General features: G+C 41.3%; 1 protein-coding gene across 1 annotated transcript; it reads left to right on the plus strand.

Annotated features, from left to right (window-relative positions):
* Positions 1-24,868, plus strand: nrbp2b (nuclear receptor binding protein 2b). The gene is made up of 18 exons (XM_063912783.1): positions 1-696; positions 17,409-17,531; positions 17,920-18,021; positions 18,111-18,200; positions 18,508-18,548; positions 18,641-18,735; positions 18,870-18,893; positions 18,978-19,064; positions 19,496-19,551; positions 19,650-19,745; positions 19,987-20,119; positions 20,882-20,984; positions 21,075-21,125; positions 21,213-21,348; positions 21,464-21,517; positions 21,812-21,875; positions 22,315-22,370; positions 22,484-24,868. The coding sequence occupies exons 1-18, from the start codon at positions 577-579 to the stop codon at positions 22,568-22,570; spliced, it is 1,518 nt and encodes a 505-aa protein (XP_063768853.1). The 5' UTR covers positions 1-576; the 3' UTR covers positions 22,571-24,868.
* Positions 24,869-25,132: the final 264 nt, after the last annotated feature.

The raw sequence follows: 25,132 nt of genomic DNA on the forward strand, positions 1-25,132 counted from the left end.
CACCGTGCCTGGAAGGAGCTCGCGCCGCGGCTTCACATACGACAACACAGACAGCGTCGCGTGCAGGAGACAGTCGAAAAATGAAGTCTCCTCTATAAAACAGGCGATAAACGAGGCAGGGAATGAGCGCAGTTGTCTCAGGAGGGATTATTTTACACCACCGACCGAGCTTCCACTCCTGCGGCGCTTCAGTGTGAACGGACAGATAAAAAAAAAAACATTTCGCAACCTATTTTGCATGGGGCGCGTGAAGTCTGGGATACATGTTTACACCGTCAGTTCAGCCCAGCGAGCCTGCAATGTGTAGCCTACACTGCTAGCTATTATCTGAAGGAGGTGCGGGGGTTCCTCACAGACTGAGGAGCGCTTGTTTTAGGCAATATCAGTTTTCTCTGCAAGATGTTTTGAGCGCCAAGAGGGCTAAGAGCGGCAGCTGTCATCAGGGGAGGGGGTGTCTTCACTGCGCAGACAGGCGGAGGACCGTCTCGACTCGTCTGATCGACAAATCCCAGGGAAGAAAGGAGGTAGAAGAGGGTCTTTTAGGGGGTTTGTAATCTGGAAATATACGGCGTTACAATGACGATGTCCGTCCCGGAGAGGAAATCAGGGTCGGAGGGGAAGGAAGAGGAGAGCGAGGATGAGAGCGAGATCTTGGAGGAGAGCCCGTGCGGCCGCTGGCAGAAACGGAAAGAGCAGGTTGGTCTGTCTGTCTGTCTGTCTGTCAGACTATGAGTGTGTGTGTTCCCTTTAAAAACATCTCATTTTTGATCAGGAAATATTCCAATCAATCGGCCTCTCTGAATGCTGGTTATGCAATTCTTCCAAGCCAGGCCGATGCTTTTATTGCCCCGTGAGGTTTTCCACCCTTCCACCATAAATCTCTCCTTTTATTTGCTTAGCCCACATACAGTGTATTTCAATGTGACAGGCATAGTGTCCACCCCGCCACTGCTGTTTATTCACGTTTCTTTGTATGTAGGATCCGAATCCCAACACAGGATTTATGATAGTCTGCAGGGTTGTAAATCACACTCACGTAGCCTACTTTGGGCGTGTAAAGTAAGTCTGACTGCTTCGCTTTATTACCTTCAATTGCATTCAGTTGTATCATAAAAGGTATGCAGGTGTGAGAGGAAGCAGGAGAGGGAACCAACTACAGTCAACTGCAAAAAATGAGCTTCCTCAAAGTGATTATTTATGTTCAAGTGGGTGTTGGACTGTTAGGTGGATAAAAGTGGCAACTTCTACACTCGTGCTTTATTTACAAATGTGAATTTTCTGACATTTAATTGACAGGATGATGATTGAATACGTGTTCATTATTGATAAACATGTTATGTTGGGAGACTATCCTAATTCTTGAAATGATTTAATGAATTATGTTTGATTATTTTGGGTTAGAAATAGTGATAATGCTGAGAATGCTTTTCAAAGTAGATTATTGTCTGACTTATACTCCAAAAGTAATCATTCTGTATTGCCTCAAACACAACAATGACAAAAATCCTTGCAATTGACAAGCTGGAACCCGAAAATATTAAGTATTCCAACATGGTTTTTGGATAATCGAAATAGTTGCAGATACATTTTCTGTCAAAATGGAACCACTTGTTTCAGCTTGATGTTATTTGATTTATTAGATGCATTAAGAACCCTTATAAAACACAACACCCCATATCCTAATTGACAGACAATTCAAAAAAACCCTCTTCATTTCTTTTTCATTCCCAGCAGGTGCACATAACATGGGAAGGGGCTAATTTGCAGGTGGAGCAGTTCATTGCTACTGTGTGATTGTGGCAGGAAATAATAACAGGGCGATTTATTTCACTTTTAATATAGTCGGAGAGGACATAGGGAAGTCCCTAACTGTCTTTATCTACAACTTTATTTACGACTCTGCCACCTTTCCATGTGAATGTCAGCACTTGTCCAGACAATACATTAGCTGCATTAAGACAAATAACCCAGTGTCCTTGCCCCAGGCTTTGTCACCCAGAAATAATCCCATATTTGTTTAATGCTAACATTAAAGACAATGAGATGCTACGCAGTTTCTGACATACCCAGCTGCTAAACCCTTTCCGAGGAATATATGTAAAAGTCGATTTGTTATTTGAGAGAAGGAAAAAGACATCTAAATGAGTTTGTTTTAAGCAGCGGGCGTCGGCTTCACTAACAGCTCCAGATAAGGCTGAACATTTAAGTTGAAAGTTATCTCTCGAATACACATGGCGTCCTATGAGCAGCAGGACCACCTGACCTCACTCTCTTTCTGTGCTGCCGTGCACTCCAACACATCCTGCACGGTGTTTTTCCACCCATCGATCACCCATATGGGCTGCTTGTACTGTCACATGTCCATTAACCCCCCACTGAGAGCATCAGTCATTCAGGAATGGATGCTATGGAAAAATCCGTATCAGACTATAGCAATCACTTTCTGATATACATTAGTTTACTATTTAATATAACATGACTGCATGTTCAGTGGGATCAACTATATTCTACTATTCTTCATTACATCAACTCATTATGCAAAAACGTTCTACATTTAGTGAATGTTACTTATGGGTTTGTCTATGAATTGATTGATTATCACGTGTAATCATTGATACATCAATTAATTGCAGCATTTGATGAGCTTATGATCAGCATGTTAGATATCCTTCATAGCGATCTGTCATTACATTTAGTCTTGAATAAGCATTTTAAAAAAAAAACAAACTGGAGAATAAGAAGCGAACCATTGCGTCAGTCACAAGGTTTTACACAAGAACAAAATAAACCAATGTCACGTTATCTCTGCAGGGACAAGCTGAGCCAATAGCTGTTGCCAAAATAATCTGAAGAAGAGGAATACATCTACTTTAAGTTGTTTTGGTATATGTGTATAGTACAAATCAATCCATGAACTTCGCCTTGTTTTGATGCATTAGTGTCAGACAGCTCTCCATCCAGCTGGCCTGGGTGTGGCTGAGCGGCAGGCATGAAATGCACATGAATACTCAGTAACTAAGTCAGTGGGCGAAAGTTCAGATGACACGCTGCCATATCTGTTATTCAGCTCTGGCATCACAATAAACGCAGCCTGCCGTCCCATGGTCGCCACATGGTATTGTTGCCTGCCTGGCTGTTTTCTCAGGAGGGAAGGGTTTAAAGTCAGTTTTTCCTTCTTGACCCAGTTCTGATTTTTAGGGGTGCTGGTGATATGGGAAAGCAATGCTGCTGTTTGTGTGCACATGGCTAATTGCACGTATCCTCTGATTGAGACATCTGTGAATGTGGATGTCCCTGCTAACCCACGTCATTTTACAAAGACAACTCAGTGACTCACACAGTATTCCTGTTGAGATATGAGTCTGGCAAAAACTGCAGTTGCACAGAATATGCAAATACTGAATGCTCTTTACCTGAGGTTTCAAACCATGAGGCGCTACATGACAAATGTAGTGAATGAGGTAAAAGGGAGAGGTGCATGCAGTGGTTCTAAAAGTAACGGTTATTGTATTGCTTTCTGATTTAGCTTGCTTATTTACATGTAAACATCGTCTGTGACACACGACTCATCTGACACTTATGATATTTTAAACCCTTAGTGCCTGATTTAGGCAATTCATGCAAAAAATGTAACTCCTGCTCAGAGTTGTATCAAAGTCAAATCTAGCACAAGAGCACACATAGTTAGAATCGGTTCTAGGCACACTTCCTGAGCATGTAATTATATTTCAGCAATAAACTCTGATAACTCCAGAACTTTCCTGGGATTGGCCCCTTCTCTAAGTGTTATTGCCCTATCAAAGTCATGTGATAGTTGTCTTGTGTCTTTGGGATAAACGTCAACGGGAACTGGTGCCAAGATATTAAAATGTAAACCGATATAGGCTGAAAAAACAGGGCTCGAGTTGTAGTCCACAGCTAACTGACAGACTCCATGGTCACCTTGGAGTAAACCTTGGAATAGTTCCTGTCCAATGGTCTGAAGAGTGATTATCTGTCATGGTATCACAGTTGGAGTTACATCCACCAGGGACACAGCAGACCTTGACCTGTCACACTTGGCTCTTTTTTATTAAGGTCCAGCCTTGAGAGAGGATTATCGCTGACCCCTTGTGATCTTGGCTCGCCGTTGTAATGTGGTAGATCCCCAGAAGTGACTTCCCACCCATCCTTGCACTGCAGAGCACCAACAGCACACTTCCCATTCCAGTAATTGCTCCATCATCTATTTCCAATCTGCTTTGCCACTCTGCTTTGTGTCATGGCGTGAATTCTCAAGCTCAGTCGAATATGCGAGGTGGAGGGTGGTGTGCAGATGCTGCTTTCTGCTCTTGAGTGTTAACCAAAGTCCCATACATGTGTTAGTGCTCACATTCATGTGCCAGGATTGACAAACTTGAGGTAATAACACACAGTACGTACAGCCAGGTGTGAGCAATTTAAAAAAACTGATATTGCAATAGGTCTCTTTTACACAGAAGATATTTTGACAGAAGGTTTAAATTTGGAAATAATGATGGCCGATCCATAGCAGTAACCTGGGTAAATAACCATAACGTTAGACATGTGATGTTGCTAGTGTGTTATTGGGACTATAATGCTACAGCTGATGGACTTTATTCCTCATCAATACATCCATAGATTGTTTCTCAATAATGATTGAGGCTGTGAAGTGTGAAGAATGCCTATGTAATGTTTCCGAAGCCCAGAAAGATGTCTTCATATTGAAAGTCAAATGAGGTACACCAGAGAACATCCCATTATTTTTTCAGTGATGTAATGCCTTGACAATCAGAGGCTTATTAGCTACAGCCAACTGGACGTCCAACAATCATCACCTCACAGCAAATGTGACGTATGTCGTGCGCGTTTAAACCCCCCGCTGTTTTTGGGATGCTTTCCATGTCTTTGGTTGTTAAAAACAAGCCATTAAACTGATCAAACAAACCCAGAGCATTGCCCTTCTTAAGCCTGTGTCAAGTTGTGGCTTGCAGTAAGCGCTGCCTCTCCTGAGGGGATCCTCGTAATGACTCATACTCCCTAATAATCCTGCAGTGTCGGCATGTTTGCTGCTTTGACAGCTGCCCTATGAGGAATGACATCCACTCAGATTTCCCTGGAGGGGAAACAGAGCAGGGACAGCCAGCTTTGATCCACCTGTTAAACCGGACGCTCTGCCAACAGCGGCCATCCACGCCTGTTGCTCAAGGCTTTCGTAGGAAACACATTAACACCCATTCATTCCTAGAATACAAAATAATGATCCATGCAGATGTTCATTGATTTTCGGTTGTTTTCAGCCACGTTAGCAATATGATTCTAGGCAGAGCCATGTTGTTATTGACCACTTTGGTCTAAATTTAAATACATCGGGAACTATTTCATAGATTGGCATCTAGAAAGATATATGTGTTCCTCTGGGATGGAAGTATAGTTGTGTCTGTGTGACAAAAGTTTATTCCATATTAACTTGCCCCTCTGGTGTGAGAATAGTAGCTTCGTCTTCTCTGTCCGCATGAAGGGTTTGACCGAGCTGTTTTGTTTACCTTCTCATGTGTGACGTCTCTCACCCAGTCGATCAGATTTCATTAGAGACAGCATGCTATTCTCATCTGTGCATTTTGTGGCTGTCATTGTTGACCTTTATTACAAAGCTTTCAGTCAACTGGAAAATTGAAAGATATTGTTGCCACGCTGTTTACAAAAGCCAGCTGTTATCTATGACGCTGCTCTTGAGCTCGGGGGAATACTTTCTGATGTGTACATGCTGCTATTTCACACGCACCCAGGCATCGTGGAGGCCTGTTTATCAAACACAGCAGCAAGCAGCACCTGCATGAGGGTTTAAAGTGCTCATTGGTCAGAATCTAGACAAGGATGCTATTCCGGCTTGAAGCAAATGTCCATACACTGTTATCACCAGCTTGTAATATTGAGCGCATTCCAGGAGTTCATTTGCGAGTAAGTGTGCTAGCTGCAGCTGCATCCTAACTTCATTGCAGGTGAACAAAGAAAAGGACAAAGCGTTGTATTTGCAAGATATTTAAATGAGAATCCTGTGTCCACTTTCCCTGCAGATTATTCATTCAAGGCCTCAAATGAACAAACGGTGTCATATACTCAAAACATCCTTTCATTTAATCATTTGTCTCCTCGAAATACTTCTTTTATTTGCTTGTTTCCACATTTACATAATAATGAACAGTCCAATAATACCAACAGCTGAAAAACCTACATAAACCTGTTTTTTCTAAAATACAACTCACAAAGCCAACAGTTGTGTGTACGTGCTAGCAGTGTTTCTCTGCTTCGGCTTTGACAGAAACATCACATACTTTCCATAGGCTAAATAAAGGTCTGCTTTGTGTCAGGTCCACTGCAACACTTTGTGAGCTTTAAGCTGTGGTGTGAGCTGCATTACAGTCAACAACAGAACAGATGGTGTTCAACCTATAAGGCTCTGTCATGAACAGGCCGTACTTCAAGCATTAACATCTAGGGCTCAGTTATTTTAGTAATTCAGTATTCTGCTGATTTATCTCGATCAATTAATGAAGGAATTTGATTCATAACGCTTTTTTAGTAGAAGTGTATATATATTAAAGACATAATAACACATCTTTTTAGAATAATCACACATTTATTGGTCGAACTGAATTGAATCATAACAGTATCTGTTCAATTTAAACCTATTTATTGTATTTTAGAGTCTAAGGCTCCAGAGTAACTTTTCACAACCTATCCGAAAAAATAAGGTCAGCGCTTCCAATCGGTACAAACCTTAGTATATAAAATACTAATCTTTCACTTAGTTACTGTCGTCTATAGCGGTTATTTACATAAAAACACACCATTCAAATGATTAGAGTTAGGGAGTACAACATCTACTGCTATGTTGCTATAAAAACATCACCTTCAATACATTGATTGAAGTTTCTCACAAAAGGACTGTATTTTACAAGATGACATGTGAACGCTTCTCTACTGAATAAAGCCTAAACGCATCAAAATGTGACACGATGGAACCCTTTAACGCTAGCTGTTAGCTTTTGTTATTTAACCAAGCAGAACCATGGACAGAAATGACAGTTTTCAGACAGAATGTTATGCGGTTTAATCCACGCGCTGCTGTGTTGCAGGGTTGGGAGGGGGTTATCAAGCAAAGCCTGACTTTTCAGTAATAAAAGTAACTTATGGAAGCGCCTGTTACTATCTGTAGCTGAGTGATTATGCAATCTTGAGGGACTCTTACCAGTAGTGAAATGTGAGCAGCTCGGCTTGCGAGGCCTCCAGTGGGGTCATCAGATCTGATGGGAGATACAGAGAGGTTTCTGTCAGCGTTTTCCACTCAAGCTCTGGGAGTGGAGCTGCCCGTAATATCTTGAAGTCAGTCAGGGTTGTGGCATGAAAAGGAATCCTCTAGGAATGACTGACATGTCCGCAGGCTTTCACAACACTGTCATAGTAGTTCACATCACATGATGCCTCTGAGGAAGGCCTCACAATTACTAAAGGATGCTTTACACACATTAGGCAAGATGTTTCAAAGACAGCTGTTTCCTAGAGTCATCTTCTCACATGGCTGTGTGGAAATGATTGTTTACTTTTGCAGCACAAACTTAATTGTTTAGATTTCTTGCATCAATCATTTCTGATGAGGATTCTGGCATTCCTGACAGTCCTATTTGAACTTAATGCTGTCATTATTAAATGATCTTAATTTACCAGTGTCTAGTGTTAGATCATTTGTTTGCAATCAAAGGAAATGGATTGTAAGAAAAAAAAAACTGAACTGTGAGATTGATATTTCTCGGTGACATCACATAAGTCCAGAAGAGCACCAGTGGGACACTCCTATCCTCCCATGTAAAGTAAAAAAGTACTTTCTGCGTGAATCAGAACAATAAGTAGCTGAAATTGGCATTCTGAAAATTTGAAAACTATCCAAGTAAAGCTGCTGTCAAAATGATCGTTTCGTCAAATGAATTGAAATATATTTTTTGATAGTTCTTGGAGTGCATTTTTCGATATCAGTACGGAAATGTAGGCATCGTATCCAGACAGAATGTAAACACCTAAATCAGGACAGAGGGAATTTCCCTGTTCACATGCAACGCTTTGTCTTGTGACCCTGACACACAGTGGCGTATAAAAATAGTTTTTGACTCAGTCCAGTTCCTCTCTGTACTGTTGTAACAAAGAGCATGAGTCTGTGACCGCATTAAAGGTGTGCGTACGGTCAGCTGGATATTGGTCCTTTCAAACACTCTCTCTGCCAAGGCCAAGGTTCTTCCCCTCCTCAGATCAGCTCTGGTATGTTTTATGACTTCAAACAATAAGAACACCCACCTGAGATCTCCACCTGCATCAGGCAGGTGCCAATAGCTTGGCTAAAGCCTCTATAAACACCACTATTTCTGTAAAGACTTTTGTGTTTAAACTATAAATAAAGGAGGGATGCCCGATGATGTCTCATATACACAAGCTTTTCACACTTCAAAGGGGAGTTATCCTCACTTTATTGACCAGCTGATATGAAAAAGTTGTGTGTGCCGGTTCCAAAGGGTTATTATTTAATTCCTCCCTTTATCAACTCCTATCTTGACCTTTGAAGCCAAATATTGACATCCTTTGTGTGTGTGCCTCAAAAATGCACATGAAATGGGTTGTAGCAATAATTGGACATGGTGGAGGAAGGCAACAGACTTTCTGTATTAAGGTTAAATGTGAAGGGAACTTATTGTATGTGGTTAGCATTTATATATTTGCTGTAAATGTATTTATATTTTAATGCAAGGGTTTTAGAAATCCTGCTTTAGGCAAATTGCAATAACTTTTGCACTTCCCTCTAAAGTGATAACAGATGACACACACACATGCATTATATATCTAAGCTGTATGAGTGTTTACTCCAGATCTGTTGCTTGAGGCCCCTTGGTTAACAGCTCTTCTCCTCCTGAGCGGAAATTAAATCTTGTGCTCCAGCAACAGAAATCCGATAACCACCCCCTCGTAAATGTGCTGTTGTCCTTGTGTCAGACGCTCCCTAATTTGCATTCAGAATGTGAATGTCTTGGTTTCAGAAATGCATCCCCGCAGCCTTCAATCAGTAAAGATGGCTGGTTCCTTAGATATGGAGCAGGTGAATTAAAGCCCCCCATACTCACGCACAGCTATAGCAGCCTAACACAGAAGTCATGTCCTTTTAATTTCCTGTTTACCCTCTGTCCATCACAGCAAGAGATAAATAATTGCTGCTGTTATCTCCTGCTATTATAAAGGGCTCCGGATAAACCCTCGCTCATGGATCTGTTACTCTCTCTGACCCCCCTGGATTGTATTGTATCGCCTGTCTGCGGCCCTGGTGTTGACAACTCACATTGTAGCTCTTGATGTCTTGTGCAAAAACTGTGGACAGGTAGCTGAGGGCTGGATAAACACACTAACCCCCCACGTGGTGCTTTCACAGACACACCCCTTGAGCTTTGTCTGTAAGGTTACGTAACAGCGCACAGAAAAAGCCTCTTGCTGTCTCCACGCATGTCTGCCAACAGGCTTTTGTTTGAACACGTGCTGAAGAGCCAGCTCAGGTTAGCTCTCACTTTCCAGCTTAAACCCCCCCTGGAAGATAAACACTGCATGATAAACACTGCTCTTTCTGCTCCGTCATCAAACTCATATCTACTTTCCCCTCAGCCTTCCTCCACATTGGGCCTGTTTTTTTTAACAAGCTCAATATCAGCCAATTGACTAATTGAGGCCGAGAAACTTGTACTCACACCCCTAAGTGGTTCCTTCTGCTCGACAATCCTGTTTCCTTGCTCCTGCCTCCGGTAATGGGAGTGTTACGAGCTAATGCTAGTCCTACATGCACCAGCTAACTGCTGCCGCGCTCAGACCCAGCTTTAAGCTGCTTGCTCGCCGCTGTGGCAAACACTCAATAACCCTTTGCACTGTTTGCCAATTCCTTTGAGCTGTTACCCGGAGTCACCCCGCATGCATGCTGGAAAGCTGTACCACAGTAACCTCTACTTGGGGTGGGGGGGGGGGGGGGAGCAGTAGGAGTTCACATAACATATTGCTCTTCCACTGGGTATGTAGTAGCAATGAAGCAAGCAGTGTGTGCTGATTAACAAGCATGAATTGGGTAATCCAGTGGGCAGAAATTACCCCGCTTTATGGAGAGCTTTAAGACTCAGGCAGACTTTGCCAGACCCTGTTAAGCTTCTCCAAGAACACAGTCAATTTGCACATGTTTTTAGGGAAACTGGAAGGCGGCCAGTGTCAGGTCGAAACCATCTTTTTATCTGAAAACGCTACTTCCATTCCAAGAACTGTTTGCAGATTATTTTTAAGCAATTGCAAAACTCTCCGTGTGAGTGAGTTTGAGGGTGAAGCTAAGGGAATGTTAAAAAGATGCTTAGCTGGGACTTGGCGGCACTATACAAATGTTCCCCCCAGCCCTAAACACTGAAGCCTCCCAAACTTTAGACGACGGGATCAAGTGCTTTGGGCTGCAAAATCGAATGAAACAACACATTGTGAAATAACAGACATTTATGTGGCAAGCGTGAGGCTCAAATTGAGTATTATAATGTTGCTTTCTTTACGTCAAAGAACAGTGGAGTAAAAAGTAAATGTAGTGGATTACAAATGCAGTATTCTGGTAATTACAGTAGGTAAATGCAGCTCCATTCCACCACTAACCGCAGACTGATGGAAAAAGTCTCGGAGAGCTTTCAACAACTGTTCTCACCGTGGGAAAAAAACAAAACCATTCTGGACTTGATTCAGTGAGTCTGCAAGACCGGACACTGGGACCGGGCAGAACATCTTCCTGTTCCGACAGACGCTGTAACGTCTCACGGAAGTTTATAAGAGAGATGTTTGTGTTATCCATCAACACGCCTTTGTCTCTCGCTGTGTGTGTCTGTGTTAATTGTGAGCATGGTAAGCAGCAATTAATCAATCCCTGAGAGACGAGGGGAAAAAAGGCGGCGGTGACTCATACAGATTTTCTACAGTTATGACTGAGCACTTTACGGGAGTTTTGGGATCAAAGGTAGAAGCTGTGCGGTTACCTCAGGACGTCTGGTGCGAGGGGATGATCCTGAGTGTTGTTGTGCTGCGGGAGAGAAAGTGAGGCACGGACTTCAGTGGGATACTGTTTCAGCACGTCCAAAATTGATTGATTTATCACCAAAGATATACTTTTAAACGCAATAAACAGACAACACTCGAAACCACAAGTAAGGAGGATCACAAGAGGATGAAACATTTAATTTAACAAGTCATTTAATGTTATATTTGGGCATAGGACTAAAACAAACAAGAATGCTATGGAATAAAGCCTGACTAGAGTTCATGTGAAATGAGGCACAGATGAATAACTCCCTTTGATCTTTGTTATAAATTAAACCTATGATGTGGTTGTGACATTGTGAGAAGGACTCTTGACCTCCCCCACTCTTACTCTCCTCCTGTATAATCAGCACCCCCCTCATCAGAAAACAAAGAGTGATTAGATGGATGATAAATGACTAGTATGTTGCATAACTTTCAGCGATTGTTTGAGGGTAAAACACTAGAACAGAGAATACCGGCGATAACGGAGCCTGTTAGTGATTCATGTTGCCACATTATGCAGTTTTAACCTCCATGTTACAGGAGAGCCAGGTGGTTGCTGAGGTGTGATGATAAGCCAGTGTTTCTTGTGCAACATAGGCCTTTCCTATTCTCTCTGATCTGTCATAGTTGTGTCTGTGAGCCGAGATGCTATACACTTCTATTGTGCCAAGTTCCTTCTCGTACAAACAATGTCTGGTTTGTCAAAGGTGGGAAAATCAATGACTCCTTTAATCCCGTAAATGCCTTTTATTAAGCAGTAAAATGAGTAAACACACTCTGTGGTTATGCAGATAAAGCCTGACCGTGGGCGCTTTCTCTCCACTTGAAAGACAAGAATGTTTGATTGGTCAAAATAATAGGTGTGTGTGTGTGGATGTTTAAGCATGCGTTTGTGTGTGTTTGAAGGGCAATGGGGCTTTCCGCTTTTCATTCTGCTTTGCATTTTTCTCGCAGTGGTGAAGATCATTCTTCACTCGCTGGTGTTGTGTCTATGCGCATTGGTTTGCAGATCATTGAGCCTTCAGGGCCACCATACTTTCAGCTCATTGAGCAATCTCTGGCTCCCGGGAGGTTCATGGGTTTGACAAGGCCATGGCTATGCTCAGAGTTCACAGTAGAGAGGTCGCAGTGCTCAGATTTATCACAGTGATGCCCTGGTTCAAGTAGAGCTGGATTCTGATTAGTTCTGGAATGATAAGTTGATTAATCAAATAGTCAGGCACCAGAAATGAATGCACCAGCAATCATTCCATCATTTTAATTGGGAATATTTGCTGTTTTCCGTTGATTTCCCAACTTTATAGGATTGTAAATTAAATATCTTTATATTTTGGACTATTTACGAACCAGGGCACCGTAATTAGGATTTTGATTTGAAGCTCTTAAATAGTTCAACTCACAACTTTTGTTCCGTGACTTCTCTGTACTCAACAACCTTACATTTGAGGATGCTTATTAACACCTTTGACTTGTAGTGTAAACACTTCTTCACGCATGCAGGCACGTATGGAATAAAACACTCACAGTAATGGTAGACATCCATCGAAGAAGCCCTTATTTCTGTGGAAACACTGTTAAAGGGTAAAAGCCTTATGTAAGGCGGCTTCCCAACTCTTCCCATGCTTATCACATCGCAGTCTGCAGGCTCTCACTTCTTGAATGCAGTTTGTGGTTCTGCCATCTCTTCCCCTCAGGCCCTATAAATCTGCAGCTTTGTCTCTGGGACAATAGCAGCGAGGACAACGTGACTGTGTTCAGAAATGAAAAGCCTTGGTACCGACCGAGACACAGACATTACTCACAGCTGCAAAATCAAATGCTGAATTTGAAAGATGCAGTATCTGCAGGAACCAAAATCTTTTGTGAGGGCCAGCTTCACAATCAAGACCCAGTTTCGTAGAAGAAAAAGTACAGGATTTGGTCAAGACTGACTCTTTGTTCAAGTTTATTTTTATTAGTATGGTTAATTTGATTTCATTCAAGCCTTTTTGTTTAAATGGGTCATACAATTACTGCTCAACAGGACATGAAAGTATTCTTCTCTGAAGTTTCATCAGAAGAGCCTGAAAAACGTTCCCTGTGTTTTTTAGTCTTATTTTTGGTTTTTTTTGCAGCCACTCTCCTCTTTGTCCCCATCTGCTCTGCTAACCCGCGTTGCTGTCCTACATTCCTCTTAGTGGGGAGCTTTAACTTCTCCATGAGCAAAATGAACAAGTGAGAAGTGATCAGAGGGGGGGGGGTGATCTCTCTGTCTAATAACAGCTCATGAGCCTGGGTGACCTTGTGTGTCCTTAGAAAGAGGCTGAACCTTTTACGTTCCGGATAATGGCAGCAGTTTGATTTATATAATGTGGGATATGAAGGACATTAATCTGAGGAAAGGCTCCATTTTTCCCGATGATTTAAAGGCTCTCAAGCGGACGTCATCTGAATGTGGAGCGTTGAGCTACACATTTCCTGTCATTTGCTTGACTTGTCAAGGCTGGTGCCATAACGTTATTCCTCACGCTGAGCAGACACACACACATTATCCGGAACTCTGACTTGATTGTGTGCTGCACAGTTGACATCCCAGGGCGGCAAAGATAGGGAGAGGTGTAGGCAGACTGTAGAGCGGCTGGTGTAGCCGCTGAAGGTCAGCAGACGGTCAGTGGCTCGAGGCCATCGACACTGACCAGACAGAAACACAGAGTGTGAGACGGCTCATCGAGCAGCGTGTAAAGTCTGGCTTGCTGTGGTTTTTGCTCATTAGCACATTTGTGTAGCGGAACAGTGAATCATAGAAGAGATAAGGGATGTAGGCAAGGATAAATAAAGGGAACACTTTGAATATTTTCTTATTTACTGCAGATTTTCTTTTTTTTAAACACACTTACCTAATTGCCAATATTCATACTTATCTTTTATTCCATATACAGCTCCGGAAAAAATCAAGAGACCACTCCAAATTGTTCTTAAATCTTTATCTCTACATGTATGGCCAGTCCAGTGTCTGTTGAATTCCAACACAGAGAAAAGTTGTCAGGAGTTTAGTAATAATTTAACTCAAAGACATTTAAATAAAAAGACAAGAGAAAATGATAACTCTGGAGGGGTCTCTTAATCATGTTTAAGCTATTACTGTGTAAAGTCATTTAGTTTGTTATATCTTATATTGAAATAGTGCATCTTATTCCCTTATTCACACTCCTCTTTGTGCAGAGTTAGAAATAATTTGTGTATTTTCTGCGGCACTTCAGTCCAAATCTTTGATCCTGCGCCTCTTTGATGCCAGTGAAATTTGTGAGAAGGAAAGCTCAAAGCAACACAGAAAGAAGACTGCACTCATTTACATACAGTACAGACACCTAGCAAGAACTAGTGATGCAAAATGACTTGAGTGTGGGGTGATATAAAATGTACCTGTTCAATATTAATGTGCTGCAAATTAATGCATCAGCTCATGGTTGAGGTATGAGGTGTAGGAAGGTTTGACATGCTGACGTCTGGCAGACAAAGATCTCTGTCACTGTAAAGCTTGTACCCACACACAGGCTCACACAAAGAGTCTCTTTCATATAAGATGCCTTTGCGGGGAGAATGAGGCTGAAAGAGCTGCCGTATTCCGGGCAGTGAAACTGTCACTGCAAATGGTCCAACCAGCTGAGATGTGCACTTTCCTCTACTTGGACGTAGCCAGTACAAATGTTGGGTAAACCATAAGCAAAGTCAGCTCTGCCCAGATGGCAGGGTGTGTCTATCAACAAAATACATGTCAACAGAACCACGTCATCATAAAGTTTGATCAACACCTCTCTTAAACTGTTTCAACTCAAAATGAATGTTCTAACCCTTTTTAAGTTAGGATTTATTGCTGGAATTTTAGACAGCATGACTTTTAGATTGGTTTCCCTAATAAACTGGCACTTTAGAGTGTATAAAATAATCATTTGTACACCAATATCTGTCAAGATACGGTTTTAACTACTATTTTCTGTTTTTGCATTTCATTCTATTGCATATCATGCATTTCATTTGTGGTTTGAATTGAATCTACATGATAGTGTCTCAACCATGGCGATGTGGCGTGCTGCAAGTAAGAATATAATTAAATGATATCACTCTAACATTAAAGTGCTGTTTTCAACAGTCAATTTGGAGTTCTACTTTTCTAAAATGCACTCTTAAGAGGCAGCGGTGGGATTGAACCGTGTTATCGTATTTCTGTATCTGGCTGTTTTCTCCTTTACAAATCAAAATAAAGTGAATCATGCGAGTGAAAACATGTGTGGGTGAGGTAATTAGAGGTTAGTGTGACAGTCTTTATAATCCAGTTTTACCCAGCTCAACTGTGGAGGTAACGACAGCGGAGTAGACGTTGTTTTGACTTGAAACACACAATCCTTAAATCCCTTCCCGCTCCCTGAACCAACCTCCCTTCTAGCAGCCAATCGAAGCCCAGCATCCGGTGTGTTGTTTACGAGTCTCACGCTTCCACGACCTAGCAACAGACCCAGTTAAACCCCCGGGATGTAGACGTGGGACAGGGGACCGAGTGTTCCTCAACATCCAGAGAAAATAAACACCATCCGAGCCCTGACGCCAGAGGGAAACCGACATGATTCCTCCCTGATAGCTTGTGAATTCCTTCTTCTGTCGGTCATTCAAAGATTGTGTTTGCGCTCTCTAATACCAGAAATTAGATTACCATCTCTTGTAGAGTAGGGAAGTAGCGAGATTATCAATCATCTCGTCTGTAAATAGTTTTACTGCTGCTATGTAGTACAAGTTTAGCAATAAACAAACCACAGCCAACATATACTGGAGCTTTTCTTTCTTTTGAGGCCGGTTTATTTCACAAAACATTCTGCGGCTGTGACTGAAAAGCCAGATCATAAAACCTGAATATTTATAGCAACATGTGTGGTAGTTGTAATTACTGTTTGTCTTATGCGTATTTGGTTCTTTAACAAGCGTCCTCCTGTTGATCCGGATAGAGAGAGGCGTCCTTTGATTGCATTCATCACAGTGTGCGATGATGTCATGACGGATGGTACAAGTAGAGCTCTGTTATAACTATCAATGGTTGGCATTTTGCAGTAATAAGTAGTCATTTAGGTGGGGAGGGAAGCCATAATAATAGTTGTTCAGTCCCTACCCCGTCATAAAACTCTGTGTCAGCTTCTTCATCATATCATATATATATTTCCTTGCAGCCTGAGTGAACATGTTCTGTAACACTGATTTAGAGTTTTCAGTTTAAGCCCTCAATACCAAGATCAATAATTATACCGTCTGCATAACTCATTACTTATTGATCCTCAACAGGACATCTCAAAGAAGTCAGTGGTCCTGGAGTCGGTAAGGATCTATTTTTGCTCAGTCAGACCTCAATCTAGTCATGTGAGTAAAAGGTCAAATAACAGTCATAGCTCAACCTTTTAAATCCTAGATCAGATCCTGAGTTGAGTGTTTGAAACTCCACTGCACCATACGTTTCTGCTGCATGGAGGTTACATCAGGTCTGTGCTGAGGCAGCAATATCCTGGGATAAGCAGTCTTTAGGCTATTGGTCGCTGTTGCATAAACACTCAGGGGGCCCCCGGGCTGTCTGCGTCTGCCAGATTACAGACCGAGCCACTGCCTCTTGACAACACTCCACTCTGCTTCCTTTTTATTCCTATCTCCAGTACCGCCTCATCCATCATGTGGCCCATGTTTCATCTCTGTAAATCCCTCGTCGACAATCCCCTCACTTTTCCCTATCTGACTCCTGATAATCCTTCTTACCCCTTGTCACACTGCTCATCCCATTGGCCTGCTACTCTACATCATCATGTTATAGCTGGCAACATAACCTCAGTACATGGATTCACTGACCCCTCCTTGCTTATTCATGGAAAACTGAGTTCGATTAAATAAAAATGATGCCACTGTTAGATTTCTGTGAATGGATTATATGGAGCTTTAGAAGATTGTATAGCCCCAACAGGGGTGACATCATTCAATCATTTCAGACATGATAAAGAAGTATAATCTGAGCCATGCTGCTTTGTTTTTACCCCTGTACTGCTTTGGTTTCCCGACTGCTTTCATACGGTCAGTCCAAACAACCAGACAGTTAGCGACTAGCTGGCTAATATTTAGCATCAAGAGCCTGGAGTTGGTGGCTGGCAAACCAGACTTTCCTTCATTAAAAGGACACACAACTTTATATTACATGTGTCAATGCTTTATACGCAGCTTGTCACTGCTGTAGCACAATGCTAAGTCCTATGTGTGTTTCTGTCTGCCCCATGCAGGTGAGCCAAGGTAATGTCCCCGGTGTGGAGAGTGCCTCCCTGGCCATGGACACAGAGGAGGGGGTGGAGGTGGTGTGGAATGAGGTGCTCTTCTCAGACAAGAAGGTGTTCAAAGCACAGGAGGTATTGTGGCTCTTATTCCCTATACAGACAAGACATGCACTATATACTGTTGTATATAACATCTTTTAATCAAAATCTGATCTACTACACTTCCCCATTGGTATGCATTTGAATTCTACAATAATAAAACGTCATATGATTCCAAAATAACTCTTAACAGGAGAAGTTGAAGATCTTTTATGATTAATTTCATTATTGATGTACTGTATTTGCAGATTATTAAATATAAAAATAGTTAATAGTTAAGAAAATTAATAATTAATTCACCTAAAAGACCAAGGAAACTACCCAAATGATTAATAGAGAGATAAAGTTTCTTTTTGGCTCATTTGCTATCGTATTTATCTTGGTCGAAGACGTGAACCCCCCTCTGATTTATCTTTTCTAGGAGAAGATCAAGGAGATGTTTGAGAACCTGATGCAAGTCGAACACCCCAACATTGTCAAGTTCCACAAATACTGGCTGGACATGAAGGAGAGCCAGGCGCGGGTACAACATTTTTTAAACCCCCCCACCCCCCCAGAAAGATTTTCTTCACACACAGTTGTTAATTAACACAACTCCTTAATGGCCCACAGGTTATATTCATCACAGAATACATGTCGTCGGGCAGCCTCAAACAGTTTCTGAAGAAAACTAAGAAGAACCACAAGACTATGAATGTGAAGGTTAGTGTTTTCTGGCCTCACTGTACCATGTGCTCTGTCTGTCCCCTGGTGGCGGCTCTGAGTACTGCAGACAAATCCCTGTTCCTGCAGGATTAGAGATGATGTAACAGAACACCCTAGTGGCTAAATCTATTTAGACATTTTATCCTCCTTTTTTACTCTCTTTTGTGTTCTCCGTTTGCTGTTTTATCTATACCATAAAATAATAAATTGCAAAATAAATGTAGTAGCAGTGCTCTATTTAGTTCTGAGAGTTTTGGATTGTGTCTTTAAAGGACTCATGTTGCTCTGCTAATCTACATTTTAGGCCTGGAAGAGATGGTGCACCCAGATTCTCTCTGCCCTCAGGTACTGACTGATTTCTTCCCCAGGATTTTAACATGAAAGGTTCTAATATCACAGCCATCGCATTAACCAGACGCTGTATTGTTTACTGACAGTTACCTGCACTCTTGTGATCCACCAATAATCCATGGCAACCTGACGTGTGACACCATCTTCATTCAGCATAACGGCCTCATCAAGATCGGCTCAGGTCTGCTCCCCGCAGGGCTTTTTATGTTACTACATCCAGCATTGGTCACTCATGTTGTAACATCAGGCTGTGGAAATCTGCATCTTAAGAATTCAGAAAAATATATCTTAATTATGCTTATTTTTTCCCCACAGTGTGGCATCGGCTATTTGTTAATGGTAAGAAAAAGATCATTTCCTAGTGGGTATGTTTTAATTTGTGCCACGTTATGTTTATATACTTTTTGTGTTATCTTAAACCAGTGTTTCCAGATGCCAGCGTCCACGGTAAAGCAAGGCAACATCGAGATGAGCAGAGGAATCTTCATTTTTTCGCTCCAGAATATGGATGTAAGTGAGATGGAGTTTGTCTGTCTATCATTTCTTTTAAAATCTCATAATTTGTATTAATGTAAATCTTACAAAATACTGTAATCCCTGTTAGCCTTATGTGACTTTAAGCACGCAGACTGCAAAGCAGCTACTCTGTTTTGATATTCCCACACGTTTTCAGTCAAATTCAGGATGTAGATTCTCACACCAGAGAATTGTGGGACAGTGTGCTTCATTGACTGTAATTCTAGGAGATAGAGAGATAATGACTGTCAGGATATTATGAGGCACATTTGATGTTGTGTGCGTCTTTTCAAGCTGCACAAATCATAGACTGGTTAATTATTAGTTTGCGACGAGACTGAAGCTGACTGCATTTAAATTTTAGGGTAAGCTTTTCCTCAGAGCTATTGTTGTGTTCATCTTTGCTTCTGCATTTCTGCCTCTAGCCAGCGAAGATGATTATGCCATAGACATTTTCTCGTTCGGCATCTGCGCTCTAGAGGTGAGAGAACAGGTCTTTAAGATTATCCTGCGTGTGTGTGTGTGTGTGTGTATGTGTGTGTCATATAGGATGGTTTAACACAGTTTTTGCACCCCTAGATGGCAGTATTGGAAATCCAGGCCAATGGAGATACTGCTGTTTCAAAGGAGGCCATCATCAATGCAGGTCAATCCCTGGAAGACCCTCCTATGAGAGTGAGTCTCGTAATACAAACTGTCCTAATTACACATCAGTACGACCACAGAAACATGGAGATAAACTGTTCACACACACACACATACCAACCTGCTTCTATGTGTTTTTGTTATCACATGTAGAGACTTTGAATGTGGCAGTGAAACATGCCAGGAAATTAAACAGACATTGCTCAACTGGGTCATACCGTTCACTATGAAAGTCCTGTGTTGGAGTCAAGTGTGTGGTTGCTTTCTGCAGGAGTTCACCCAGTCCTGTTTACGCCATGAAGCCAAGCTCCGTCCCACAGCTCACGACCTTCTGTTCCACCGAGTCTTGTTTGAAGTCCACTCCCTCAAACTGCTCGCCGCCCACTGCCTCATCAACAACCAGTGTGAGTCTCTTTCTTCAATGCACATCTCAAAATGTATCCGTTGCTACACGGAGCAGATCCATTGAATCACTCTCAAATGTTGGACGATAGAGTGCTGCAGGGATGACGTATTTTTGTAACCCGGAAGTTAGCATTCAAAGGGCTCCCTCGACAAAAAGCAATGGGATTATTCTGTTGGAAACCAGAATAGAGCTAATATTAAGCAAACGCTGTAGCAAAACATGTTAATGATACTAACATGTTTTGTTCAGCAGGATAAATTCCTAACTTGTTAGCAACCACTTTTTTAAAAAAAAACGCATAGAAGCTTTGGACATTCAACAGTGAGGTAATTATGATGTATTTTTATCCAAGAACAACATTTCTTAGGTAAGTTATAACAACTGACCTTATTTTAGTGATATATCACAAACACATTCAAAAACAATGTTGACTTTGAGACCTGGGAAGTGGTACGTCATTTTCAGGTTTGAGGACTCATTCCTGCACCACTCTACAGGGGTTAGGAAATTAAGTAATAATATGTTTTCCTTGATTATAAAATCTTAATTAAATATTTAAAAAGATATAATATTCCTAAACAATATATGTGCTTACTTAAAAATATAAAAAATCGTTAAGGTTTGAAAAAACCTGATTTTGAGAAGGAACGACTGTTTTTTCAGAAGATAAAATATATATTTTTTAAAGAAACCTTTACTCGCATGAACATATTTGTCAAATTAGTTTAATAAATAATCAACACTTGTTTTGTATCTACAGACTTGCTCCCGGAAAATTGTGTGGAGGAGAAAACCAAGTCGTTTGACCCCAATGCTGTCATGGCGGAGATTAAGCATGATGACAGACAGGGAGTTCAGCTCAAGTAAATTCACACAAGCACCTCATATCTTTGGCTACTCGTCTTGAATATGGCCAACACTAACTCTACTCTACATTTCTTTACCTCCCACAGATATTCCCATGTGTCCCCTTTGGAGCTTGACAAGTTTCTGGAGGATGTCAAGTAAGAGGAACTCTTCGCACTCTATGGTACCGTTTATTACTGTTACTGTAGCTTGAATATCATCATGACTTCCTGTCTCCTCTCCAGAAATGGGATCTACCCGTTGATGAACTTTGCTTCATCTCGACTTCACCCCGTCCCCCGTGCCCTCTCCTTGTCTCAGGAGCACGTCGAGACGGTCAAGACCCCGACTCCTGAACCCCAGGAGACCGAGACAAGGAAGGTTAGACCTTTAGACGCTGTCCAAAACATGTTAAGCTACACAATCCGGCTGCATACAGGGAAACCATGTCTCAGGTTCATTAGTCACTGACCCTGTTTGTCTGTCGGTGTCGTAGGTTGTTCAGATTCACTGTAACTTGGAGTCAAATGAAGAAGGGACCAAAACTCATGTGAGTCACATTGTATTACAGGTACTTTTTCTACTTTAGTATAAACCATTTTAAAGCATTGTGGAATATTGTTGCCAGTAACATTCTCAAGTCAAAGTCCACTTTATTGTCAAAGTGTCCACACGTGTTATACATACAGAACATTGAAATACCGTTTCTGGCAGTCCCACAGTGCAAATATACACAAGAACATACAACATAAAAAGATAAGATAGCACTACTGTAACAACATTTATTTGACAAGTTCTGTCGGTAATAGCAGTAAACTGATTAAACTTTTTGATCCCTCCTCAGCTATCTTTGTTTCTGAAGATGGATGACAAACTTCATAGGCAGCTCAGCTGTGACATCCTTCCGTGTAAGTTGGCCACCACTGTTCCTTTAAGAAGGCTGTTAACATTAATACCTCAGCAGCGGGATTCTATATTTTCCTTGCTGTCTACAAATACCATGAAAAGAACAAAACCACCAACGCTCGAGTCAGTCTCTTACCCTCGTAGTCGTTCCACATATCAAATGAAGAGGTGAAATAAGCTTTTCTCAAGTGCATTTCTTAAGGCACTATTTTCAGTGGCGGATTGACCAAGAATGAAACAGTTGTGCCCATGTTCATAGTGATTAGGAAAGGTAAGATTCAGAGGCACGCCACTCAGCATCTCAGGCTTTGGATTCACTGGTCTTTTCATGGGATTGATTGGCAATAAAACAAATTAGGAGAATCACCATGCTGATCCCTTATAATCATTTCATTTTATCACAGGTTTTTATAACTGAAATATTTCATTTCACGCTTACAGCTGATACCTCCAGAGACCTTGCAAGTGAGCTTGTTCACTACGCCTTCATAAATGAGGTACATATAAAAACAATCTTTGTTTGTTCTTGATTAACAGCCAGTGAAATATCATCACAGTGGTTTTGATTTTTAAGCAAAACAAGTCCCATAATGTCCCTTGTGCCGTGTAGGAGGATAGTGAGAAGGTGGCAGTGTTCCTGGAGGACGCCATTCATCGACACCGGGTCCGAGCGCTCACTTCTGGGACCACACAATGAGGAGGGGGTCACAATGGCGGCTGGCCCCAGACATAGGGGCCCGGCATTGACCACACGGATCAAGAAAGGGATCACACAGTCGGGAACGGAGGGTGCTGACCCGGCTGGGCACATAAAGGGGACAAATACTGAAGGATGCTGGGTTTTGACAGTCAGTAAACCATCCCAGAGAGAACGAGGGAACGCCAGCGTTAAGAAAGGAACCAAAAGGCCCCTCTGATAGGAGGGCCGGAGGCATCATGACTGTGTTCAGCAATCCCACAAAGCAGTGGAAGATTGACAAACTCCCTGCTGAAAAGGGCTATCATGCCTTAAGATATCTGGACAACTTTTCAATGATGCCACTATTCAGAATGATATGTTTAACTTGCAAATGTAACAGATGTGTTTTCAGACGGATGTTTTATTGCTTCGTTTGCACTTCAGTGTCCGCATTGATTCGTGCATATTTACGTTGAATTGTAAAAACGATCATTTAACTAGAGCCTCTTTCCCATACGAGCCAGAACCGTCGGTTTATTTCAGTTTTAGGAATTGAATATTCCGTCCAGCATGCACTATTAATAATCATTCAGTGGACTTATTTATTTCTGCTTAACTGTGAACAATAGAAGCTTTGCACAAACCTATGGTTTTTGTTTTGTTTTCCTAAACTTGTTTGGACATGCAGCGTTAACAAACCTCATGGCACTCTGAGCTAAACACACCATGCCTAAACGTTATGACGAGCAATGAGATGATGCCTCTCTTTCAGCCTGTTGTGCTCTTAAGGGGTTTTCCCTGTGAAAGTGTTCTGAAAGCCAAAGACTTGCAAAGTGCCTGATATGGCAATGTACTTTGGACAAAATTTCCGAATGATACGGCATTGGTACACAACATAGCCATTTAGAATTTAACTCATTCAGGCTGACTAAGTTTTAAAACCATATGAATTGATTTGTACTAGTTCCCGTCTCTTATCATGAGTCTGCATAGTCAGCCTGTGTTAATGTGAAGATGACCTTGTATTGGCAACTCCATTAGGAGCTGCAGCCTTTGTATATTGGACATATGGATCAGGTCAATATTAGTTTGGAAAGAGCTGCAGTAATGTACAAACATTGGAATACATCACAAGAGGCTTGTGAGATAAAATCATAGTCCTTTAGAAATGGGAGAAAGGGTGATGGTAATGTGATTTATAGATATGTTAATAAAAATGCGTACTTTTAATAGATATACTTATTTTTGCAATATTTCTCCAATTATCTGAGGATATTGTCTAACACTGAAACATCTACCCAAATAATGGAAATAAGCCTTGGAAATTATTGTGTTTTATCCTATCTGATTTTGACCTTGCTATAAAATAAATGTAATCAATCAATTAATCATTCAAAATCGTTAACATTTTGTGGATCTAGATTGTTGTAATTAATGTAATCAACATAAGAGCTAAACTCTGAAAGATTCCATGTGCCACAGGTGATAAAACACAATCTCTGAGAAAGTGAAGGTATTTTGCTCAGAAGACGTTAATCTCCCAGTTCCAGATCTACTGTAGGTTTATTTCAGACATTGTGAACTCTGGGACTGATTGCACTGCTGCCCACAGAAACACAAAAATAGAATATACTCCTTCAACTCTGCCAGATTTTCTTCTCAAGAAACCAGTGTTGCCACCGTAGAAGAATACTACCATTCGGGTGGATTTTTCCCTTACAAAACTGGACAGCAAAAAAAACAATAGTGAATGCTCTGTTCGTTTTCAGCAGTGTACTCTTGTTTGACAAGCCTCATTTGGCTCTGCTCCTTTTCTTTCCTGTGGCTGTTAGGTTGCGGTTTCACAACAATTACAGAGCTGTACAGTCATTGCTTACAGTACTTACTTACTCAAGCCTTCTTATCAGTGTGTCTCTGAAGACAGAAGCCCTAAATTCTTCCAAGATATTCAGTAACAACGGGCGGTGGTGTACATATTTGTTTGTGGCTATTGAAGAGGTTTACTTTTAGACAAAATGACATTGCAAAGCAGTGCAACTGTTGCTTTCATTTTATCTTGTAAGCTGCATGTCTTAATAGCCTGCAACAATTCAAAACTTTGCATTTTGCCTTTGTCAGTCACAGATTAGTTCCAAAAGGAACCTGACCAAGAAAATGAATGTTAAGACTGTGAAAACACCCATATCAGTCTTATTTAATGTATTTTTTCCCGTGAATCTGTTGAATGAAAATTGCTTTTGGATGTGTTCTACTTAAACCTTTGTTCAATATTGTAGGTACTGCAATTAAATACATGACAATAAACAATATGTGACATGTTGGGTATGTCTGAACTTTTTTGCTACACTCTCAAATGTATCATTTTATGTATTGAGTACATTTTGGTGTCCACATGAACACATGTTATAAAATAATCATTTAATTCATGAAAATAATTGATTTTTATTTACTAGGCATTTGCTTACTTCTGTCCATCAGATCCTGTCTGATGTGTTCGATGGTCACAATGTTTGGTTAACAATAGCTAAATACAGTATTTGCTTAAAACAATGAGAGTTTAAATACAGCTCACATAGTCTG

Source organism: Eleginops maclovinus, chromosome 21, assembly GCF_036324505.1.
Source record: "Eleginops maclovinus isolate JMC-PN-2008 ecotype Puerto Natales chromosome 21, JC_Emac_rtc_rv5, whole genome shotgun sequence".
In the NCBI taxonomy this organism is placed as follows: Eukaryota; Metazoa; Chordata; class Actinopteri; order Perciformes; family Eleginopidae; genus Eleginops; species Eleginops maclovinus.